Below are 24249 nucleotides of genomic sequence, written 5' to 3'. Positions count from 1 at the left end.
GAATATCCATAATGAATAGTGTGTGACTGTTGAATGAATCAGTTCCTGCTCTGTCTATGCCTGCCCATGTTGACAAAGAAACTGTCTCCAAAGAAAGTTCGCAGGACTGGAGTAAGGCAGATATCAATTTTCTGTGGTTTATTTTTTTTATTGTGTGGGCCAATGGGCACAAGACCAGGTAATGTTGGAACTGATAAAATTGACATCTATGATACAACTTCGATGCAAAGATGTTCCTTGATATCTTGAACTGAGACCGCAGACAGCTTGATATGCAAATGAGGACCATCAAAGGGTTCTTGTGGCGGGACACTGATGAAAGCAAGATCTGCCAGGACTGTCATGTCCTGGGGCAAGCCCGACCCCCTGCCGGTATTTACTGCCACGCCTGTGTCAGCAAGGACATATATGCTGAGATGAGGGCAGGGGTATATGATAGAACTTTCTTTCTGTGTAATCATCTGCACTAACCTAGCTCACAAGTAGGAGCAATGGTGACCTTGGTGACCTCTGGGACAAGAGAAGTCTTTCTGGACTCTACAATCAAGAATGTCATTCACTGAGATCTGCTGGAGAGGAGTGTTCCGAGTACAGAGAAAAACCCATGGCATGTGTGACACAGAGAGAGAATGGTGTAGCTAGCTCAAGGATCTTGACCCCCTCCAATCCCCATCTCTCCCATTCCCTTAATTGCATTTAGAATGTAGGTATATTCCTATTTGTAAATAAATCCAACACTGAGTTTAAATACAGTTGTTCTTCAGTAATTTAAGGCACCCGCAAAGCAGAGCAAACTCTACAGTAACCAAGTAACCATTCCTGGTGATCTATATTTTGCTTGTGGAGTGGCAGCATATAAGTGGATTCCACCTGGAGCCTACGGAACCCGCACTCTTGTCCGAATGAATACAGACACATTTATGCTGTGACATGATAAGCTTAATATAAATGCTGTGCCTAAACATACATTATATAAAAAGCTGCAGACAACAAACTCAGAACAAATTGGAAGCCTTATGTAGTAGAGATGAGTATTGCAAATAAGTTCTTTAGTACTCAGTTTATTTACCCAAAGATTATGCAGATGTGGGATAAGCTAGTAGTAGCAACAGATTACCTAGATGACCAAATATGGGATGTGTTAGGCATTGTAAACCAAACTAACGATGTACAATCTCAGTTATTGATAGTCACTAACCAGCATACTTTAGTTCTGGACTGCCAGGGAAGGATGAATGTTATAGGACCAACCTGCTGTCATTATATAGATACACAAGGTAACCTCCAGATAAGGGCAGGTATTGAAAAGATAAAAGGAAATGAGAGATAAGTGGTTGGATGAACATAGTGCAGATAAAGATTCTTGGTGGTCATACACTCTCTTTCTTGAACCCAGCAAATTGGTTCAAAAATATTGGTAGATAGCTTGTGGTTGTGGGCATAGTGCAGGGGATAATACAGATTTTGTTGATTATTGCACTTATCTACATTGTGATTAAGCTAACATTAATGTGCTTGAGTAAAGAGTGTAACAAAACCAGTAGTAGGAGAGATTATTAAAATGTATTGAGATTATCCCTTATGCAGGTACGGATATGCAGAATCTGGGAAACTAGCAGCAAAGGGGAATGTCCGGCTGAAGTATGTGTACCTGTTGCCTGCAATGAGTAAATATTTCAAAATGGGGGAATTTTGAGGGATTGCACCTTCATTTTGTATCCTGGATTCCATTTTATTTGTTGGGTTATTTTAGGTCAAAATGGAGAATTGCTGAACCGTGTGTACTCGAGATGAACAAAGTTAATTATTTGTTAGTTCTCAGAACTATGTGTGTCTGATGTTGTGGGAGTACAACTGATTCTAGATACTTCTCAAGGATGAACAACTCAAGGATAAGATACTTTTTTTTGTTATTAAATGTGCTTGATTTGCAAGCATCAAAAATATTGATTGTCCCATAGAAGTACATAAAGAAACTAGCTTCCTGTTCAAACATAGGAGGCTGTGTACCTTCACGAAAGTTTACATCATGTACCTTTCTACTAGGTCAAAAATGTTTTGTAGAGTGTTTCTTTAAAGTGCAAATTCACCTTAACACAATAACAAAAAAATCAGAATCTGACTATAAACTGTCAAGACAGATAACACTGCATAAGAAGAGATAGTTTGTTATCTGAATCCTGAATTTAAAGTGTACCTAACCCTTAAACAAACATTGCATAAATTTATAGTAACGTGTGTATACATTAGGAATAATATACAAAAACTAGAAAGTGGTATAATGGGTATGCGTCCTCTTGAACAGTCAAATGAATATATGTAGGGATAGGATGCTAAAACAAAATTACAAAATCTTTATTATGTTGTCTCAATAAAATATAGGGGTGTCTACCCAAACTGTATGAAGCAGCAACTTGAACCATCACTGATTTATGGGACCACCCTCAAAGTAACCACATAAATAAAGGTGGGACCATATAGGGATGAATGAAGGGTGGATCCCACAAACTAAAACCCACCAACACTCAGGGGGGCAAAGCACCACAGGGTCCTAGGTGTGTGACCTGGGTGAGGTACTGTATAGTTGGATATCTGGTACCAGGTGTAACACCAGGTATCACTCCTAACAGTGAATGTCAGTGCACAGACATCCACTGCACTAACATAGTACAGGTGCAGGACTGTGGCAGGGTAAAACCCTTGACTCCATCTGATGTGACTGGAGCACCGATTCCCCTGACACTGTCCTCAATGGTAAGTGCTCAACACGTTTCCATGCGCTAGACATGCATTTCATCAGGTGTAACATGCATCAAAAATAATAAAACCCAAAGCCTCTGACATAGATGTTTGACTAAGGCTATGAACAGAAGGCAGAGGTAGGGTGACCTGCCTATAACAGAGTTCCTCTAGTGTGAGGTACGGTATCGTCACTAGAACCTACGATCCTGCCTAAGCAGACCACCTCTAGGTTGAGGGGCAGCATGCTGGTGTGCAAACAAATCGGCGTTGTAATGGCCGCCCCGCTAGACATGCACCCAACAACAGCCAATCCGGCCAGGAGGCTCGGTACATGAACAACCAATGGCTGAGCAGCGGGAGGAGCTACATCGGTCCCAGGGAAAGCGCAATGTGCCGCATTTAGAACAGAGAACTTCACGGCGGCTCTGTATGAACATGCCATCGCAGCATCAATACCTGAAAATTAACATCTATAGACAGTGGAATAAGATCAAAATCGAGGAACAAGATGGCATCATTAAAGGCCAGACGGTTTGGTAGTATTTAGAGAAAAAATCCATCTTGCCTCTTTTTGCAGCAGGATGCGGTCACAATCACCTCCCCTTGATGACATCTTCACAGAATCAATCACCTGAAACTTAACCGATGACGTTCTTCGGCTTGCTGCCCCTCAACCTAGAGGTGGTCGGCTAAGACTACTTTCACACCTGCGTTTAGGTGCGGATCCGTCTGGTATCTGCACAGACGGATCCGCTCCTATAATGCAGACGATGGGATCCGTTCAGAATAGATCCATCTGCATTATATTTTAGAAATTCTAAGTGTGAAAGTTGCTCAGACGGATCCGTCCAGACTTTACATTGAAAGTCAATGGGGGACAGATCAGTTTGAAATTGAGCCATATTGTGTCAACTTCAAACGGATCCGTCCCCATTGACTTACATTGTAAGTCTGGACTGATCCGTTTGCTTCCGCATGGCCAGGCGGACAAAGGAACGCTGCAAGTAGTGTTCGGGTGTCTGCCTGCTGTGCGGAGCGGAGGCCAAACGGTGCCAGACTGATGCATTCTGAGCAGATCCGCATCCACTCAGTATGCATTGGGGCCATACAGATGTGTCCAGGGCCGCTTGTGAGCGCCTTCAAATGTAACTCACAAGTGGAGCCCCGAACGCTAGTGTGAAAGTAGCCTTAGGCAGGATCGTAGGTTCCAGTGACGATACTGTACCTCACACTAGAGGAACTCTGTTATAGGCAGGTCACCCTACCTCTGCCTTCTGTTCATAGCCTCAGTCTAACATCTATGTCAGAGGCTTTGGGCTTTATTATTTTTGGTGCATGTGGCTCCTGATGAAATGCATGTCTAGTGCATGGAAACGCGTTGAGCCCTTACCATTGAGGACAGTGTCAGGGGAATCGGTGCTCCAGTCACATCAGATGGAGTCAAGGGTTTTACCCTGCCACAGTCCTGCACCTGTACTATGTTAGTGCAGTGGATGTCTGTGCACTGACATTCACCGTTAGGAGTGATACCTGGTGTTACACCTGGTACCAGATATCCAGCACCTCACCCAGGTCACACACCTAGGACCCTGTGGTGCTTTGCCCCCCTGAGTGTTGGTGGGTTTTAGTTTGTGGGATCCACCCTTCATTCATCCCTATATGGTCCCACCTTATCTATGTGGTTACTATGAGGGTGGTCCCATAAATCAGTGACGGTTCAAGTTGCTGCTTCGTGCAGTTTGGGTAGACACCCCTATATTTTATTGAGACAACATAATAAAGATTTTGTTATTTTGTTTTAGCGTCCTATCCCTACATATACATTAGGAATAACACAATATCTAGCCATTATATAACTTATATCTGGAAATTTTACCAGTTTTCCCCGTTTCATTCTGTATCTGTAATTTGCAGTTCTCCCAGAGCTGGTTGGTGGAGACTAGTTGCCATACACTGCACACCGAAAGTAGAGGAAAATATGCTTCCAAATTTTCTCTCACTAAGGCCTCATGCACACGACCGTTGTTGTGGTCCGCATCCGAGCCTTATTTTTTGCGGCTTGGGTGCAGACCCATTCACTTCAATTTGGTCACAAAAGATGCGGACAGCACTCCGTGTGCTGTCCACATCCGTTGCTCCGTTCCGTGGCACTGCAAAAAAAATAATTGCATGTCCTATTCTTGTCACACGGGCAGCTTTGTTTTTTTGCGTATCCACGGTTTGCAGACCGCAAAAAACGGAACGGTCGTGTGCATATGGCCTTACTCAGAAGCATGTACAGGATTATGGAGGACATTATAGATAATTACTAACCTGTATGGATGTGAATGAAGTACTTGGATTGCCATAGAAACTATATTTAGGTGGCGCAGTATCTATGTGTGTCTCTCTTGTATCACCCAGCTCACATTCTTACCCCCCTCCCCTTTCGATAGTCATTCTATTGACCTGTAATTTGACACCTCTGTGAGCTGGTCGTCAGTAGAGATTTCAGAGGGAATGTTAGTTTAGGAAGCAGGGCATGGGGGGTAGCTGATTAAAGATGAAATAGACATTTTTCTCTAAGAAGATGCATAGGAAAGTTTTGTATAGTTGTTAATACTATTGATCTATGGAAAGATGTGTAACCACTTAAATGTAATAGGCAAAGGTGGATTCACACTTTAACATTGGGCAAATTACATTTTTTTTTTTTGGGGAGGGGGGGGGGTACTGCTTTTTCTCTTTCTCTCTCTCTCTCTCTCTCTCTCTCGCACCTTCCTTCTGTGAGAGAGTGCTGAGTAACAGGGGGTTCAGACCTGAGCGTTCTGAAACGAGCGCTCTGTATGCGCGATTGTACGGGCATTTACAATCGCGCATACAGAGACAGGTGTGCACACATTGTCGTGCGTTCCTGAATATCTATGTGCGGGAACGCGCGACAAACGCCCAAAAAAAACTCAAGAACTTGTTTGAGCGTCGGGCGTTTTACAGCGCGATCGTATCCCTTCATGCTCCATCCCATGCTGGAGCTTCCTGTCATTTATGCTTCAAGGAACGCATGCTTCCTGCCTCCCAGAAAGGCCCCTAGGTGGGGGTTACAAGGTTAAATAGCAGCTTCCTCTTCCAGGAAGTTGCATGAGCGTTTAGTTACTATCAGTATTGGCAAAGGTGCTCTGTTCTGATCTCCTGTGTTTGACCCAGCCTGTTTGACCATTCTGTTTGCCTGCCACCTGCATAAACTACTTAACCTGTCTGATACTCTGTACCATGCTACTATCTGATACCAGCTTCTGACCTCTGGTTTGTCTCGGACCACGCTTCAGCTTCTGCCCCTTTTAACAATTAACATCATCATCAGCTGCGGCATTTACTCCAGTCTTCTCTGCAATAACATTTACCACCACTATGTCTGCTATTGGTCTCAGTTCACACCAACTGTGGTTTGTCAACCACTTGTATATGGATCTAGGCAGTTGTTCTTAGAAGTGTATATGTCCATGGTGGGATCTTGAGCTCCACCCAAAGAGGGTCCTCCGGTAAGATGGTCACCTGAAGATGTGGTCACCTGTCACTTTTTGCCCTCTACAGAACACAACTGTTCCATCAGAGAGAGAACTGCTTCCCATTGAATTGGATCTTGGAGAATGGAGACATCTGGAGGGCACCTACCATCCTGTTAACATCTATATGACTGGATTATGTTGCTCCCCTGGGCAGAGTTTTATTAAAATTAACCCAGTGAATCAAATGGAAAGTCTCCTTTCTTTGTTGTGTATAGTCAACCTTTACAGGTTCCTCTTCCGTTACCTGTCTATTCTAGAGTTCCGGCAGCCAAATCCACTGTCAATAATTACTTCCGAATCTGGCAAGGGACAAAAGCATCCGTATGGTAGGCCTCTGATCGCATGAAGAACTCCGCTGATCACATTAGCAGTACGCCACCTCATTTTCCTCCCGGGAACAAGGTCTGGTTGTTTTATAAAAACATCAGACTTAAGGTATACTCATACCAGTTGGCACACTGGTCCTGTTGAGGTTTTGACAGAGTTGAATCCGGTCAATTACAAGTTATGTCTTCCTTTATTTCTACAAATCTTTAACGCATGTTTACCTCCTAAAGCCAGTTCCTGCTGCTATTCCTGTTGGCTCAGAGAATGGGACCGGAGACCAGAAAATTCTGGACACTAAGAAAGTCAGAGGTAAAACCTTCTTTTTGGTGGATTGGATAGGTTTTGGCAGAAGAGAAAAATCTTATGAGCCTGCTAAAAACATTGATGCTCTGGATTTTCTAAATAAATGTATTAAGCTGTCTGGACCTGTCTGGCTCCACTCCATGGCAGGCATAGCTGCCACTTTGCTCACCCACTCTCCTACTCCTCTGTTTGGCAGGTCCAAGCCTCCAAATCTTCCTCTGTTCCTTTCCAACAGACACAGCTGCTGGAGTATCTCACTTCCTCTTCACATAGGCTTTGGCTCGTGTCCTTCAGCACTGCCTCTCACCTTCTTTTAGTGTGTGCATGCTTCCTCTGACTATTAAGGGGCCAGAGCATATGCGCCCTAATCTTCAACCTATGGCTGGTCACCAAGGACAGGGATGGGCAAACTGTGGCTCTCCAGCTGTTGTAAAACTAGAAATCCCATCATTCCCAGTCTGCCTACAGCTATCAGCCTACAGCAGGGCATGATGGGATTTGTAGTTTTACAACAGCTGGAGAGCCGCAGTTTGCCCATCCCTGACCTAGGGTAACTTAAGTAAACATTCCCTGTGGGAGGGTACCTGATAAATAAGTTTTATTTTGCCTGCAAGGCTGTCCTGTTTCTACATTTGTCTGCCCATGTACCAACTTCAGCTTGTTTCCGAGAACTAACCATTCTCTGCCTGATCTTTGTTCTGACCCTGAGCTGCCTGCTTGATCTTGGATGTTTATCAAAGCACGCAAACTCTGCCTGCCCTGACCTCGGCCTGTCCCCAACTATGGTGTTGCCTGATCCTTTGGTGCTCTGCACAGGTGTCTCTTGACTCTCGTAGGTAAGCAGTCTCCTGTTCAGACACAACTCTAAGAAGTAGCACCCTGGTGGTTCCCCTGCAGAGAAGTCCAGATCCTATTATAGAGTAGTGTTGATCGCAAATATTCTAACACACATTTTTCTTGCAAATATCGGCACTTTGAGAATTAGCAAAAATCTAGAATTTAGTGCTATATATTCGTACTTGTGACTATTTTTTTCATCAGTACTACTGCTTCTTGCCTGTGGGCCAATGAGAAGGCTTTAATATCTTTGTCAGAGCTTAGCAACATCCCTAGCAACCAATAGGAAAGTTGCCTACCCCTTTACTATATAAGAAACTTCCCAGCAGCCTCTTTTTTTCAGTTCTGAGAGAGACAGCAGTGTCATTGCTGTGCTTTGCAAACTCATCTGGATCCTTATTTAATTACTTTAGATAGTTAGTTAGCTCATATATATAATACAGATAGTTAGTGGCATATAGTCAGTGTAGGTTAGATAGTGATATACAGTGTGTTAGGTAGTGTGATAGGAATTACAGTTTCTCTGCTATCCATACATACATGCTACAGACATAGTGCTGTGATGTCACCACAATACTTAAAAAATGTGCATCATTAGTGCCGATTTGCGCTTTCGCTAAAATAATGACTGGAGATTGCGAATTCTGGAATTTGTGAATTTATTGTGAATATTATGTGAAAAATAAAACATATTGCCTATGCCGCTCATCACTATTACAGAGTGAATACCAAAAGGGCCACTTAGATTAAACCATTAAGAGTAACACCAAGATAAATCTGTTCAAATGACACAGCATATCCACATCCACTTTGTAACAAAATGTTCGTATAAATGTTAGTACATAATGTAAAACACTTGTTTCTAATAATTGGCTTATATAAGGATTCCACTAATCAATCACCTGATCAATGAGCAAACAATCGTTGACCAGGTGAGCGCATCATTGATGGGGCACCAAAACTTAGTTTTTGGGCAGCAGGTCATTCTATGTAAACTGAAATTTGTCCAAAAACCATGAATCTGTATGAGGACAAGCGATTGCACTAGCAGTCGATCATCCCCACACCCTGGAGGTGTTTGCTGCAGCTCACACCTCCCCTCGCAATAATTTTCAGTCAAAGCATAGTCACTAGGTTGTATTCATATTACCTTGATTTTTGAGCCCACTGTTGTTGGTCTGCTTTTCTTATCTGAATCTAATTTCTCTGGGAAGAGGCTCTGTATGAACTGGCTAGAAAAAAAATAAAAAAATAAACACATATTTACATTTGTAAGTGCTTTTAGGTTAATCATACTAGCCAAATAACTGTAACTCTGACACTTTTAAAAATGTAATGCTTTGGAATAGAGTGAACCTTTGAGATTCGGTAAGCTTCAGGTTTTCCCATCTTTTCAATAAGTTTAATTTGAACCCAAATTGATTCTACCCCAACCAAAGTGCACCAATTTCCCAGAAAATTGGAATATAACACCCTCTAGTTTCCTAGGACATAGTAACATAATTTATAAGGTTGAAAAAGACATACGTCCATGCAGTTCAGCCTGTTATCCTGCAAGTTGATCCAGAGAAAGGCGTAAAAAAGGTAAAAGACAAATTTTCATATTTTAGGGGGAAAAAATACTGCGACCAGGCAACCAGAATAACTTGCTGGACCAACAACTCTTCTCCAGAAATGTAATAACTACCGTATTTTTTGCTTTATAAAATGCACCCAAAATTGGGGGGGGGGGGGGGGGAAATGGCAGTGCGTCTTATAAGCGAATGGTGCGATGACACTTTTACATTGCCGGCCGCTATGCTGCACAACGTGGCCTGCGATGTATCAGCGGAAAGGGAGGAGGGGCTGGAGGCTGGAAACTGATGTTGCGATCGCAGCGGGGCCCGGTGCAGTCGTTGTACTCTAGTACACCGGGCCCCGCCCCCGTGCACAACAGTCTTCATATGTAAAGTGTAGTCATTTAATCCTTAACCAGTGGGTTAGCTTTGTCAACGTAGTCCTCTGTAGTAGTACTTACTCACTATCAAACTACCATAGCAGGCCGACTGGCAGCGTAACATCACTCACTCGTCACACGCCTGCTCCACCTGCTTCATTAATAAAGTGGGAGGAGCAGGTGAGTGACGCTACGCTGCCGGCCAGCCTGCTACGGTAATTTTATAGGGAGTACTACTATAGACCATTACGCTACTTTAACAAAGCGAACCAAGAGGTTAAGGATTACATGACTACAGTTTAGATATGAAGAATGCTGTGAGTGGGGTCACTATTTACACAGGGACACTGTTATGAGGGGGATCTGAGGACAAAACATATCGCATAAGATGCTATATATGTGTCATCCACAGATCCCCCCCCATAACAGTGCATCATCCACAGATCCTCCATAACAGTGTGTCACCCACATATCACTATAACAGTGTCATCCACAGATCCCCTATAACAGTGTGTCATATACAGATGCCCCCATAAGTGCGTCATCCACAGATCCTCCATAACAGTGTGTCACCCACATATCACTATAACAGTGTCATCCACAGATCCCCTATAACAGTGTGTCATATACAGATGCCCCCATAAGTGCGTCATCCACAGATCCTCCATAACAGTGTGTCACCCACATATCACTATAACAGTGTCATCCACAGATCCCCTATAACAGTGTGTCATATACAGATGCCCCCATAAGTGCGTCATCCACAGATCCTCCATAACAGTGTGTCACCCACATATCACTATAACAGTGTCATCCACAGATCCCCTATAACAGTGTGTCATATACAGATGCCCCCATAAGTGCGTCATCCACAGATCCCCATAACAGTGTGTCACCCACAGATGCCCCGATAACAGTGTGTCACCCACAGATCCACCATAACAGTGTGTCACCCACAGATCCACCATAACAGTGTGTCACCCACAGATCCACCATAACAGTGTGTCACCCACAGATCCACCATAACAGTGCATCATCCACATATCCCCTCCATAACCGTTAGTTCAAAATCCAACAAAAGCACACCTTTTAGGCCCAATTTTTTTTTCTTACTTTCCTCTTCAAAATCCTAGGTGCGTCTTCTCATCAGGTGCGTCTTATAAAGCGAAAAATGCAGTATAAACTGCCATATTATTACACTTCAGAATTACATCCAGGCTGATCTTGGACTCAGTGAGTTTGCCATTACTACCATCTCTGGCAGAGAGTTTCATAGTCTCCCTGCTCTTACAGTAAAGATTCATCTTCTATGTTTGTGTAGAAACCTCCTTTCCTCTAGGCATAGAGAATGTCCCCTCGTCACAGTCCTGGATAAATAGTTAATGGGAGAGATCTCTGTATTGATCCTTGATATAGTTATAAAAGTACATAGTTATTAGATTGCCCCAAGTGATTTGTAAAGTGGCAGGACTATGTTCCATCACATGCTTTTATGTCCCTTTTTATGCACCCAATAATCTTATTAGCCTTGGCAGCAGCTGCCTGACACTAGTTAAAAGGGTTTTCCAAGACTAATACTGATGACCTATCCTCAGCTTTTTGAGAAGGCACTGTGCCCCCTCCTCTCCAGTTTTTACAATCTATTCTAAACAAACTGTATGCTGTATGTTTTATTGGTAAGGCTTCTGGCATTAGTACACATACAATTAAAAGGTTTTTGGGTGTTTTTTTTTTACAATACTGCCTATTCCAAAGCTTCCAGACATTTTTCTTATTGGGAACAGATGGTGCCTAAAGAGGACCTTTCATGTTTTTTTATTTATTCTAGATAAATACCTTTACTTGCAGGGTACTTTCTGATGCTGCCCCCCTGCCAGTTTTTTAAGTGATGCTGCCTTATGTGCTGCAACAGAACCATGTTACCTATGTTTGTGTCTGAATGCCTACTGTTTATTTAAATCCTGCGAATCATGCACATGGACAGTGGCGGGCCTAGGGTGTTTGGTACTCGGGGGGGGGGGGGGTCCTTTCTCTGGCACCTTCCCTCAATACTTAAAAAAATAAAAATTACCCACTTACAGTAGTATTGCCCTCATTGTACAACCTTCACAGTAGTTTTGTCCAATTATGTGCCCCCTCACGGTAGTTATGCCTATGTTGTGGCCCCTCACAGTATTTATGTCCTCACTGTACAACTTTTACAGTAGTTATGCACACATTGTGCCACTTTCACAGTAGTAATGCCCTCTCCGTGCCCCTTTAGAGTAGTTATGCCCTCACCGTGCCCCCATAACAGTTGTAATACATTTGTGCCCCTTCATAGTAATAATGCCCATTGTGCCCCCTTCAAGGTAGCAATGACCTCTGTGCTCCCTTCTTAGTACTAATTACCATTGCGCCCCCTTCATAGTAATAATGCCCATTGTGCCCCCTTTATAATAGTAATGTCCATTGTGCCCCTTCACAGTAGTAATGCCCATTGTGGCCCTTCACAGTAGTAATGCCCATTGTGCCCCCTTCACAATAGTAGTGCCAATTGTGCCCCCTCTACAGTAGTACTGTCCATTGTGCCCCCTTAGTAGTAATGCACTCTGTGTCCATTTGTAGTAGTAATGCCCTCTGTGCCCCCTTTGTAGTAGTATTGTCCTTTGTGCCCCTTTGTAGTAATAATGCTCTCTGTGCCCCCTTTATAGTAGTAATGCCCCCTTTATAGTAGTATTGATCTCTGTGCCCGTTTATAGTAGTAATGCCGTATATGTGCCGCCTCTGTGTTAAAAAAAAAAAAACCTGCAGGAACAGATCGCTCTGCAGCACTGTGTGGGAGGATCTTATGCATATTCAGAAGCTTAAAGCTCCTCCCACACAGGCCGGCAGCGTAATCTTTGTCTGCAGGGTGAATGGTGGAGCAGAGTGATTCTAACTTCACAATTTCCTGTATTTGCTTGTACAGGTCCTTCTAAAAAAATTAGCATATTGTGATAAAGTTCATTATTTTCTGTAATGTACTGATAAACATTAGACTTTCATATATTTTAGATTCATTACACACAACTGAAGTAGTTCAAGCCTTTTATTGTTTTAATATTGATGATTTTGGCATACAGCTCATGAAAACCCCAAATTCCTATCTAAAAAAATTAGCATATTTCATCCGACCAATAAAAGAAAAGTGTTTTTAATACAGAAATGACTGCTTCAATGCGCCGTGGCATGGAGGCAATCAGCCTGTGGCACTGCTGAGGTGTTATGGAGGCCCAGGATGCTTCGATAGCGGCCTTAAGCTCATCCAGAGTGTTGGGTCTTGCGTCTCTCAACTTTCTCTTCCCAATATCCCACAGATTCTCTATGGAGTTCAGGTCAGGAGAGTTGGCAGGCCAATTGCGCACAGTAATACCATGGTCAGTAAACCATTTACCAGCGGTTTTGGCACTGTGAGCAGGTGCCAGGTCGTGCTGAAAAATTAAATCTTCATCTCCATGAAGATTTTCAGCAGATGGAAGCATGAAGTGCTCCAAAATCTCCTGATAGCTAGCTGCATTGACCCTGCCCTTGATAAAACACAGTAGACCAACACCAGCAGCTGACATGGCACCCCAGACCATCACTGACTGTGGGTACTTGACACTGGACTTCAGGCATTTTGGCATTTCCCTCTCCCCAGTCTTCCTCCAGACTCTGGCACCTTGATTTCCGAATGACATGCAAAATTTGCTTTCATCCGAAAAAAGTACTTTGGACCACTGAGCAACAGTCCAGTGCTGCTTCTCTGTAGCCCAGGTCAGGCGCTTCTGCCGCTGTTTCTGGTTCAAAAGTGGCTTGACCTGGGGAATGCGTCACCTGTAGCCCATTTCCTGCACACGCCTGTACACGGTGGCTCTGGATGTTTCTACTCCAGACTCAGTCCACTGCTTCCGCAGGTCCCCGAAGGTCTTGAATCGGTCCTTCTCCACAATCTTCCTCAGGGTCCGGTCACCTCTTCTCGTTGTGCAGCGTTTTCTGCCACACTTTTTCCTTCCCACAGACTTCCCACTGAGGTGCCTTGATACAGCACTCTGGGAACAGCCTATTCATTCAGAAATGTCTTTCTGTGTCTTACCCTCTTGCTTAAGGGGGTCAATGATGGCCTTCTGGACAGCAGTCCGGTCGGCAGTCTTACCCATGATTGCGGTTTTGAGCAATGAACCAGGCTGGGAGTTTTTAAAAGCCTCAGGAATTTTTTGCAGGTGTTTAGAGTTAATTAGTTGATTCAGATAATTAGGTTAATAGCTCGTTTAGAGAACCTTTTCATGATATGCTTTTGAATGAATTTTTTTAGATAGGAATTTGGGGTTTTCATGAGCTGTATGCCAAAATCATCAATATTAAAACAATAAAAGGCTTGAACTACTTCAGTTGTGTGTAATGAATCTAAAATATATGAAAGTCTAATGTTTATCAGTACATTACAGAAAATAATGAACTTTATCACAATATGCAATTTTTTTTAGAAGGACCTGTATTTGCACTGTCACTGTCTACTGCCACCACCATGGCAACATGTTCCATAGGCACAACCACCAACACAGCTATGCATGGGAACCGTCACCTTTCCTGGAACCATGTATTTCTCATGGCAGTCCAAATGCTGACTGCTCTCACATAACTCAACAGGGAGACTCATGACTGTCTGCTGGAGTGCATGGTACGGTTTTGTTGGCACTTCTTAGGTAAAAAGAAGGTCCCCCATTAGGAGGTAACAGTGAAGAGAGCGAGGATGTCATTGAAAGGCTTCTCTGGGGCTGCAAGGGAGAGGAGAAGGAATGTTCTGACCCCTAGCTCTAAAGAACAGGGTCAAACTCAGAAGTGACCTCCATATCATAGTGCTGTTACTGAGAGGAGGCGTGAGCCATCCAATCCACAATCTCATCCTCTTGCTCCTCAATGATAATGTTATGCCTTTCCAATGCCAGGGAGAACTTTATTTGTACTGGTAAGATTTCTGTCCACTGTTATTTGCATTTGAAACTGTAATACACATGTTGCAAACTTGTAATGCAATTATCCCCCCCGCCACCCAACAATATCACTATGCTGGAAGGGCAGTAATATATTTGTGTCTAATGTGTATTTCCTTTTAATTTCACTAGTCTAAAACTGGTGTTATTGCTGTAAAATGCCTTTGCCATAATGCAACAGGTTTAATAGCACAGGGCAAATATAATGCACTGAAAAATTTGTAATTACTCAGCAGCAGAGTGCTATTGGGGTGCTGTGCTGGCAGTTTTCCTCCCCAGTGTACAAAACATCAATTTTGTGAAAATGAACAAGGCATGGATCTATGAGGACTTTCACAATGCCTCGGCTGAGGCTAAAGAATAAATCTGCCCTCACTAGAGATTCGCGAACGGGAATTTCTGCAAATGTTCGAACGGGCGAATATGAGTGGTATTTTCTGTAGTACTATTCTCATCAGTTTAATCCCTGTTACGTCCCATATCAGGAATTGCCTTTTGTGTAAAAAAAATTTGGCCGGGTACCTTCGACTGCCTTCACAGTGACAGACCAAACTCTGATACACCAAACTGAATTGATTTTAGGAACCGGGAGATGGAAAAAGCAGCTTGGTCGGTCCTCTTACTCCCAAGTTGGGGCACTGCGCGTGCACGGAGCAATGTGCTGTGACACCCTATATGAGTGGTGTCTTAACTAGTACTATTCCTATCAGTTTAATTCCTGTTACGTCCCCTATCCGGGGACATGTGTCGAATTGATTAATCATTGTTGAATTAACAACATCCTGAAATAATTTTGTTCTGAGCTCTGTACTTGCTTTGTATTGGAATTGATGGGGATTTTTTTAAATTGTCTGCATTATTTCTAATAAACTATTAAGAGACTTTATTATGATTTTGTAATTTTATGTATTAAAAACCCATACAACAAAAAAAAAGAAAAAAAAAAGGTTTTTCTATGAAAAATTATCCAGCCGATCGCTTTTAGTCTGATCATAATGAAGCAACGGCCTTATCTGGGGTGTGGCAACAGTGCCAACACACTCATAGAGGGGATGATCGCTTCATTGTGATACACAAGCCCCTTCACCACAACAAGGTACCGATCATGAAGGGGAATTGACACATGTATGTGCCTTTTTTTGTTGTTTTGTTTTTGCAGCCACAGTGCAGCACTAGAGGCCAGTGGCTGGAAAAATTGATGTTTTCAAGGCAGAAAGGTGACTAAAAAATTGCGGCTTGAACCCTAGTTGGTGGCGGAGAATTCACGAAAGTCATCCGGTATGCAGACATTAAATACAGCAGTGTGGGGACCATTTTGAGGCCAAGGCATGTCATTAGGCCTTTGACTAACAAAACTTATCCCCCACTGTCAGTCCCTTCGGGATCCATGCCTCATTCATCTTAATGAAGGTGAGGTAATCAACACTTTTTTGACCGAAGAGACTTCTCTTGTCAGTGACAATGCCTCCTGCTGCACTGAAGGTCCTTTCTGACAGGACACTTGAAGCGGGGCAGCCCAGAAGTTCTATCGCAAACTGGGATAGCTTAGGCAACAGGTCAAGCCTGCACACCCAGTAGTCAAGGGGTTCATCTCTCCTCAGAGTGTCGATATCTGCAGTTAAGGCGAGGTAGTCTGCTACCTGCCGGTCGAGTCATTCTATGAGGGTGGACCATGAAGGGCTGTGGCGATGCGTAGGACTGAAAAAGCTCTGCATGTCCTCCATCAAAAACATATCTATAAAGCGTCCTGTCCTTGCCGCCATGGTAGGAGGAGGATTACTTTCACCTCTTCCCCAGTAAGATTCCCGTTGTGCTGCGACATCCCCCTTATAAGCTGTGTAAAGCATATTTTTTAGTTTGGTTTTGAACTGCTGCATCCTTTGACTGTCAGTAATTTGGTAACATTTTCGCGACTTTCTGCTTATACCGGGGGTCTAGTAGCGTGGCCACCCAGTACCGGTCATTCTCCATCTTTTTTATACGAGGGTCCCTCAGACATGACAGCATGAAATACCCCATTTGGATGCCAAGCTACTCATTTCCCGTTCCTCGTCCTCACTGATGTCATTGACGGTCTGTTTTTTCCCCCCAGCCACGTACGACACCACGGGTCCCAGATAGGTGACAACGAGCACCCTGGTGGGATGCCTGCTGTGGTTGGTCTTAGTCCTCCTCAAAGCCACATTCCTCCTCTGACTCCTCTTCCTCCTACACCTCTTGCAGCGTTGCCGCAGGTCCGGCAAGTGAGGATGACAAGGCTGTTTCTGGTGGTGATGGTGACCACAACTCTTCCTCTTCACGCTCATATACAGCCTGATCCAGCACAATTCGCAGGGCACGCTCCAGGAAGAAAACAAATGGGATGAGGTCGCTGATGGTGCCTTCGGTGCGACTGACTTGGTTTGTCACCTCCTCAAAAAGGATGCATGAGCCTACAGGCATTGCGCATGAGCGTCCAGTAACGTGGCAAAAAAAATTCCCAGCTCCGCAGAGGCTGTCCTAGCACCCCGGTCATACAAATACTCGTTGATGGCTTTTTCTTGTTGGAGCAGGCGGTCGAACATTAGGAGTGTTGAATTCCAACGTGTTGGGCTGTTGCAAATCAAGCGCCTCACTGGCATGTTGTTTCAGAGCTGAATGTCTGAAAAGTGCTCCATGGCCGTGTGGGAACACCTGAAATGGCCACACACTTCCTGGCCTGCTTGAGGACGTCCTGTAAGCCTGGGTACTTAGACACAAAGCGTTGTACGATGAGATTCAACACATGTGCCATGCACTGCACATGTGACAACTTGCCCAAATTCAATGCCGCCAACAAATTGCTTTTATTGTCACACACTACTTTCCCGATCTCCAGTTTGTGCGGGGTCAGCCACTGATCCACCTGTGCGTTCAGGGTGGACAGGAGTGATGGTCCAGTGTGGCTCTCTGCTTTCAGGCAAGTCAACCCCAAGACAGAGTGACACTGTCATATCCGGGATGTGGAATAGCCCCTGGGGAGCTGGGGGGATTCAGTTTATGGGCAGCCAGACGCCGCAGCAGTAGAGGACTCAGCTGAGGAGGTTATGGAAGGGGATGGAGTAGGAGGAGTAGAAGAGGTGGCAGTAGACCTGCCTGCAAGTCATGGCGGTGTCACCAACTCCGCTGCAGAGCCACGCATTCCATGCTTGGCAGCCGTCAGCAGGTTGACCCAATGCGCAGTGTAGGTGATATACCTGCCCTGACCGTGCTTTGCAGACCAGGTATCAGTGCTCAGATGGACCCTTGCCTCAACACTGTATGAAAAAGATGCCATGACTCCCTTTTCAATCACTGAGTAGAGGTTTGGGATTGCCTTTTTTGAAAAAAAATATATTTGTCCGGGTACCTTCTACTCAGGTGTCCCAATAGCAACAAATTTTTTGAAGGCCTCAGACTCCACCAGCTGGTATGGTAAAAGCTGGAGGGCTAAGAGTTCTGTCAAGCCAGCTGTCAGACGCCGGGGAAGGGGGTGACCCTGACATTGGCTTCTTACGCTCAAACATTTCCTTTACAGACACCCGACTGTGGGCAGATAAGATGGAACTGCTGAAGGTGAGAGGCGGAGTGGCGGGTGGTTGAGAGGAGGCAAGGAGGACAGCAGTGGTTGACGTGGCTGAAGATGCTGGACCAGGAGGAGGATGGTGGCTTTGAGCTTGTGTGCTGCTTCTACTCGTCATCATGTGTTGATCCCATAGGCGTTTGTGATGTGCGATCATATGCCTTCGCAAAGCAGTTGTACCTAGGTGGGTGTTGGATTTCCCACGACTCAGTTTCTTTTGGCCCAGGTTGCAAATGGCATCGCTGTTGTCAGAGGCAGACACACAAAAAAAATGCCACACTGCTGAGCTTTGCAATGACGGCATTCTGGTGGTGGTAACAACATGCGTTGATTGGCGTGCCGTCTGGCTGACCCAGTGTGCCGATACATGCTGTCTGACTGTGCCACTAGCTCCTTGCGACGACCTCCCCCTGCTTCCAACTAGTCTCCTCCTTCTCTCTGTCTCCCCTTCTGAACTTTCCCCCTCTTCTTTCTCTTCGAGCAGGCACCCACGTGGCATCCACGGACACATCGTCAACCACTTCACTTGTATCTGACACATCAGCAAAGGAAGCAGCAGCGGGTACAACATCATCATCACACTGTACGTGTGTAATGCAGCCTGACGGAGACATATCCCTCTTATCTACATCCTCTGGCAATAATGGTTGCACATCACTAATTTCATCCAACTGATGTGTAAATAACTCCTCTGAGGGATCAAGTGAAGCGGCTGTGGTGGTAGTGGTGTTGGTGGCGGCGGGCGGGCGAGTGGTAACTTGAGAGCAAGTGACCAAAGCTGAGCTGGAGGAGGATGGTGCATCAAGTTTCTTAGCGGAAGCTGTTGAAGATTGGGTGTCCTGTGTAAGCCAGTCAACTATTTTCTCAGAATTTTTTGGGTTCAGGGTATGTGGCCTCTGAACACTGGGCATTATTCCAGGGCCAGTGGAAATCACAGCACCACGACCACGACGGCCACTGCGGGTGGCCTGCCTCTGCCTGTCATTTATTTTTTTAGATAAGTGGTACAATGTGTGCAAGGTACTGTGCCACCCTATATAAGTGGTGGGCAATGGGCACAGTACAGTCTGTGTGGGCCTGAAACACGGGCTTGCAACTGTGATTATATAAAATATATATTATATATATTAATATATATATATATATATATATATTATATTTTTTTTTTATCTGCAAGGTATTTTCTGTCACACCCTATATGAATGGTGTGCACTGTGCACACAGTGCTGTCTGTGACGGAGCCTGCAGCCTCTCACATGGGCAGCCAGGCAACTGCAAATTATATATTTTATATATATATATATATATATATATATATATATGTAACCCTGTGAAGTTACACAGGCTGCATTATCTGAAATGCCCAGTAGATGGCAGATGGACTCAGTATGCTGTTAATAAAACATTGAGCATTGGTCACATGATTGTGACATCATCGCAGGTCCTGGAAGATTTCTAGAAGTTACTACATGCTCAGCCAGAGAAAGGACATGTGTCTAGTTGTGAGAGACTGCAGCACAGAGATAGGACCTTTCTGAGAGAACTTGCTTCACCCAAGATCACACCTGCTGAGAGAGGGACCTGCTGGCAAAGACAAGCACTGAGTCCAGACGTCTGGTGAATCCAGTGAGAGGAGACTGCTGCTGACTGACCTGGCTAATCGTGTTGTGAGGGTAAGCCAAACCTCTCCCTGTATCACCACAGGGCACCTGTCTCCTCACTCACAGTAAAGGCTCTGAAGTCCAGTGACAGACATTACACAGCTCAGGCTGCTTCAGTGACCCTGCAGAGCAGGACTTATAAGGGCCCCAACTCTCCTATGTGAACCAACGGCCACTAGAGCGAAGATAAGGGGGTGGGATGCAGGTGTGCTTGTGGGTGGGTGAGGAAAATCCACATTGCATTGTTATCTGTGTTACTCTATTGTATTTTCTTATGTATGTTGGTTAATTTGCTGCTTACTATATAAAGTTAATTCCAGTTAGGCTGTGTCAGTCTCATTGCACCAAATATGTTCCCAGTGGGACCCCACATCCCTACCCCGGATGCTCCACTGGGTGGAGGCACTGCCGCAGACATGTACCCCAGCTCCCAGATAGTGGAGGCTCAGGATCCGCCTGTCAGGCATATTGAGTTAACTAGGTTTAGGGACCCCAAAGACACTAGGGGGTGCCCTCAAAACCCCGTTACATATGGAGGCACTGCTGAGATGAATTGGGGTACAACCAGTGAGAATAAGTTAAGTCCTCAGGCCACTCCCTCCTTTGCAAAAGTGGACCCAGCAAAGAAATGTACCATTACAGCAAGCTGTGATGTTATGCAAAGTCCCATCCTGCTGTGAGATGAATCACGTCATCTTGTGTATAGAAATTTGACTGGGAATAGAAATGGCGACCGTCTGGGATATCCTGCAGGATTCCGAAGGCCAAACTTACATGTTAATATATTGTCATACGGACTTGGGAGACCATGAGATGCCTACCAACATTCATTTATATGGAGCCCCGGATGAAGGATGCTCCTTAGTGTACGCTCTCCTTGATAAGAAAGAAAGGGTCTCACTGCAACAACCCTTTAAATTAGAACAGAGAGATTATGTCACAGAAAATTATTCTAAGCTCCTGACTCCCATCTCCGGAAAGACCGGAGCCATTCCTAAACAAGCTGCCCATCCTCCTAGAGGACAGGGGATGATTACTCCTAAAGCAGAATCTCATCCATCTAGAGCATTACTGAAACCAGACAACCCTGAAGTACGCACCCTGCCTACAGGAGGTAGTGATGTATCGGACATACTACAGAAACTCTCAGAAGCCATAGTGACGGCAAACCACACTCATAGTTACCGCAAACTAAAGGTGTTTTCTGGGAATCAGCCTGTTCCTTCAGGAGAAGAGCCTTTTGAGGTCTGGAAGGATAATGCTATGCAGTTGTTGGAGGAATGGTCTTGTACAGATACCATAAAGAAACAGCGGTTGGTGGAGAGTCTTCGTTTTCCCTCTACAGACATGATAAGACTGGACAAGGGAGTAAATGGGCAAGCTACTGTGCACGACTATCTACAAGTTTTACAGGATGCTTATTGGAAATCAGAAGATTTGGGTGATCTGTTGGTTAAGTTCCTAGCCACTAAGCAGAAGGAGCATGAAAAAGCCACTGACTATATCAACCGGTTACAGCTATCGCTTGGAAAGTTATTCCATAAAGGAGCAGTCACTGCCTCTGAGTTGGATGCTCGGCTATCTAAGCAAATTCAGAGAGGTGGTTTGACCAATAATCCAGTTATGATTCTGCTGAGAGCCAAATTGGATGATAAAGTTCTGCCTTATTCCACATTAATAAATACAGCCAGAAGATTGGAAGATCAGGCGTGTCCACACCTACAGAAGGAGAAAGAGGATACAGAACTGTCAGCTCTTAGGAAGAAGGTGGCTGAATTGGAGCTCTTATGCAAATCACCACCAGAGAGAGCAGATCCTCCCCCTGGAAGTGGGGGGCAACATAGGAAGACTAAAAAAAACTGTTTCCTGAGGATTCACCCCGCCGAGGGGACTGCTTTAAATGTGGAAAGTCAGGGCATTTTCAGCGGGAGTGCCCTGCGAATTCCATGGAGGTGGATGTGGAGGTGCTGGCAACCGAGCTCGAGGAGACTCAAATGACCAGGTCTTACAAGCGAAGGAAGACCCGGCCTACATATAGTTTATCTGTAGGGGCCAAGATTGGGCCAAAATCTTTGATACACGTGCAAGTAGAAGGAATTCATGCTTCAGCATTGCTAGATACAGGTTCTCAAGTCACCATTATCTACAGAGACTTCTATGAACGTCATTTGAAACACATTCCTAGGGAACCTGCAGGAGAGTTTCAGCTATGGGGCGTTGGGTCTCAAGCTCAACCTGTGGAGGGATGCATAAAAGTGACCATAACTATTCCCCAGTTAAACACCGGGATGATATGTCCTATGGAGCTGGAAGTTTTGATATGCCCTGCAGCCAAGAAAGTGTGTGCCCCAATAATATTGGGTACTAATGCAAAGATGGTACAGGATGTATTCAAGGCCTATCTGACAGAAGTGGGAGATGTCTCCTTAGACCGACTGATGGAGGTCAGCCCTGTCCTAGGAAAAGAGTGTAGACGACTAGCCCTTGAAACAAAACCAGGGTCGTGCCACTATTCAGGAACAGAACCCGCATTTGTGCAGCCTGGTGAGACCAAAACCTTATGAGCCATAGCCTCAATGCACCATGAAATGTTGGGGGGAACTGGACAATACCTTATTGAGTCTCTGCCTGAAGAGGATCAGAAGAAGGGGTGGACTCTCATACCTGAGGTAAAAGATTGGCGAAAAAGGTGGTGTCGGAGCTTTCCTGTGATAGTACAGAATTTAACCCCCACAGAAATCCGGATTGATCGTCATCAGAAGATTGGTGTGATACACCTTTTAGATCAAGTTTCGTCCATCATGTCTGTGAGTGCAGAACAGAAGGATCATGTGAAAGCACCTTTAGATTTTGATCTGGAAGATTCTCCTCTACCACAGCAGTGGAAAGACAGCCTTCGTTCAAAACTGGCCACCCGAGAGGGAGTGTTCTCCAGAGCAGAGATGGACGTGGGGTGTTCTAAGAGTGCCACCCATGTTATAAGACTTGCTGATCCTACTCCTTTCAGAGAAGGGTCAAGAAGAATACCCCCTCGACATGCGGAAGATGTCCGGGACATACTCCAGCAGATGGAAGGAGCAGGCATCATCACAGAGTCCCGGAGACCCTATGCCTCACCTATTGTGGTAGTGAGGAAAAAGAATGGTTCAGTTCGGCTATGTGTGGACTACCGTACTCTGAACAAGAGGACTGTGCCAGATCAGTACACTTTGCCCCGGATAGAGGATCTTCTGAACGCCCTATCTGGCAGCCAGTGGTTCAGTGTGCTTGACTTGAGGTCTGGATATTATCAGGTACCCATGAAGAAGGAGAATCAGGAAAAGACAGCGCTCATCTGCCCTTTGGGGTTCTTCCAGTTTACCAGAATGCCACAGGGAGTCACAGGAGCTCCTGCTACTTTTCAGAGGCTGATGGAGAAAACTGTGGGGGATATGAATCCCAAAGAGTGTCTAGTGTATCTAGATGACTTAATTGTTTTCGGGAAGACACCAGAGGAGCATGAACAAAGATTGCTAAAGGTGTTGGATCGACTTCAAACTGAAGGCCTGAAGCTATCAGTGGACAAATGACAAATGCCGATTTGCCCAGAACTCTGTCACTTATGTGGGACACATAGTCTCCGCTGAAGGAGTAGCCACAGATCCTGCTAAAATTGAAGCAGTGTTGAATTGGCCAAGACCAAATAACATCAGTGAATTGCGGCCATTTCTCGGATTCTGTGGTTACTACCGAAGGTTCGTGAAAGACTACTCAAAGATTGCTCGAGAGTTACATGACCTACTGAAGATTACCTCTGACGTAAAGGGTGGTAAGGCACCATATCCTAAAGACCCCTTTAGAGAGAAATGGACTTCAGGATGTGAAGATGCCTTTCTGACATTGAAGAAGAGACTTACAGAAGCTCCTGTCTTAGCCTATGCAGACCCTGAGAAACCATATATCCTCCATGTGGATGCCAGTATGGAAGGCCTAGGGGGTGTACTGCACCAAAGTTATCCAGAAGGATTGAGGCTGGTGGCTTACATAAGTAGAAGTCTTACAGGTGCAGAGAAGAACTATCCAGTCCATAAATTGGAGTTTCTGGCACTCAAGTGGGCCATCGTGGATAAGCTGCATGACTATTTGTATGGAGCAACATTCGAAGTAAGGACTGACAACAACCCACTTACCTACATCCAGACTACAGCTAAGCTGGATGCCACAGGACATAGGTGGTTGGCTGCCTTGTCAAGCTACAGTTTCAGCCTGAAGTACAAGCCTGGGCCCAAGAATGTCAGCGCAGATGCCCTGTCCCGCAGACCTAGACTCCCTCCTCACCAAGAAG

The 24249-nt window shown here is 44.9% G+C and overlaps 1 protein-coding gene across 3 annotated transcripts in view; it reads right to left on the bottom strand.

Moving 5' to 3' along the window:
- The window catches only part of LOC122946477 (unconventional myosin-If-like), a 1093167-nt gene that overhangs the window by 317552 nt on the left and 751366 nt on the right, over positions 1-24249 (bottom strand). For all 3 annotated transcript variants that reach the window (XM_044306152.1, XM_044306170.1, XM_044306161.1), the window contains one exon: positions 8905-8986. In XM_044306152.1, the coding sequence (XP_044162087.1) occupies positions 8905-8986 (82 nt within the window). The remainder of the gene's footprint in view (positions 1-8904; positions 8987-24249) is intronic.

Source organism: Bufo gargarizans, chromosome 1 (genome assembly GCF_014858855.1).
Source record: "Bufo gargarizans isolate SCDJY-AF-19 chromosome 1, ASM1485885v1, whole genome shotgun sequence".
Classification (NCBI taxonomy): Eukaryota; Metazoa; Chordata; class Amphibia; order Anura; family Bufonidae; genus Bufo; species Bufo gargarizans.
The sequence above is the reverse complement of the archived record's forward strand: the minus strand, read 5'-3'. Positions and strand labels throughout refer to the sequence as shown.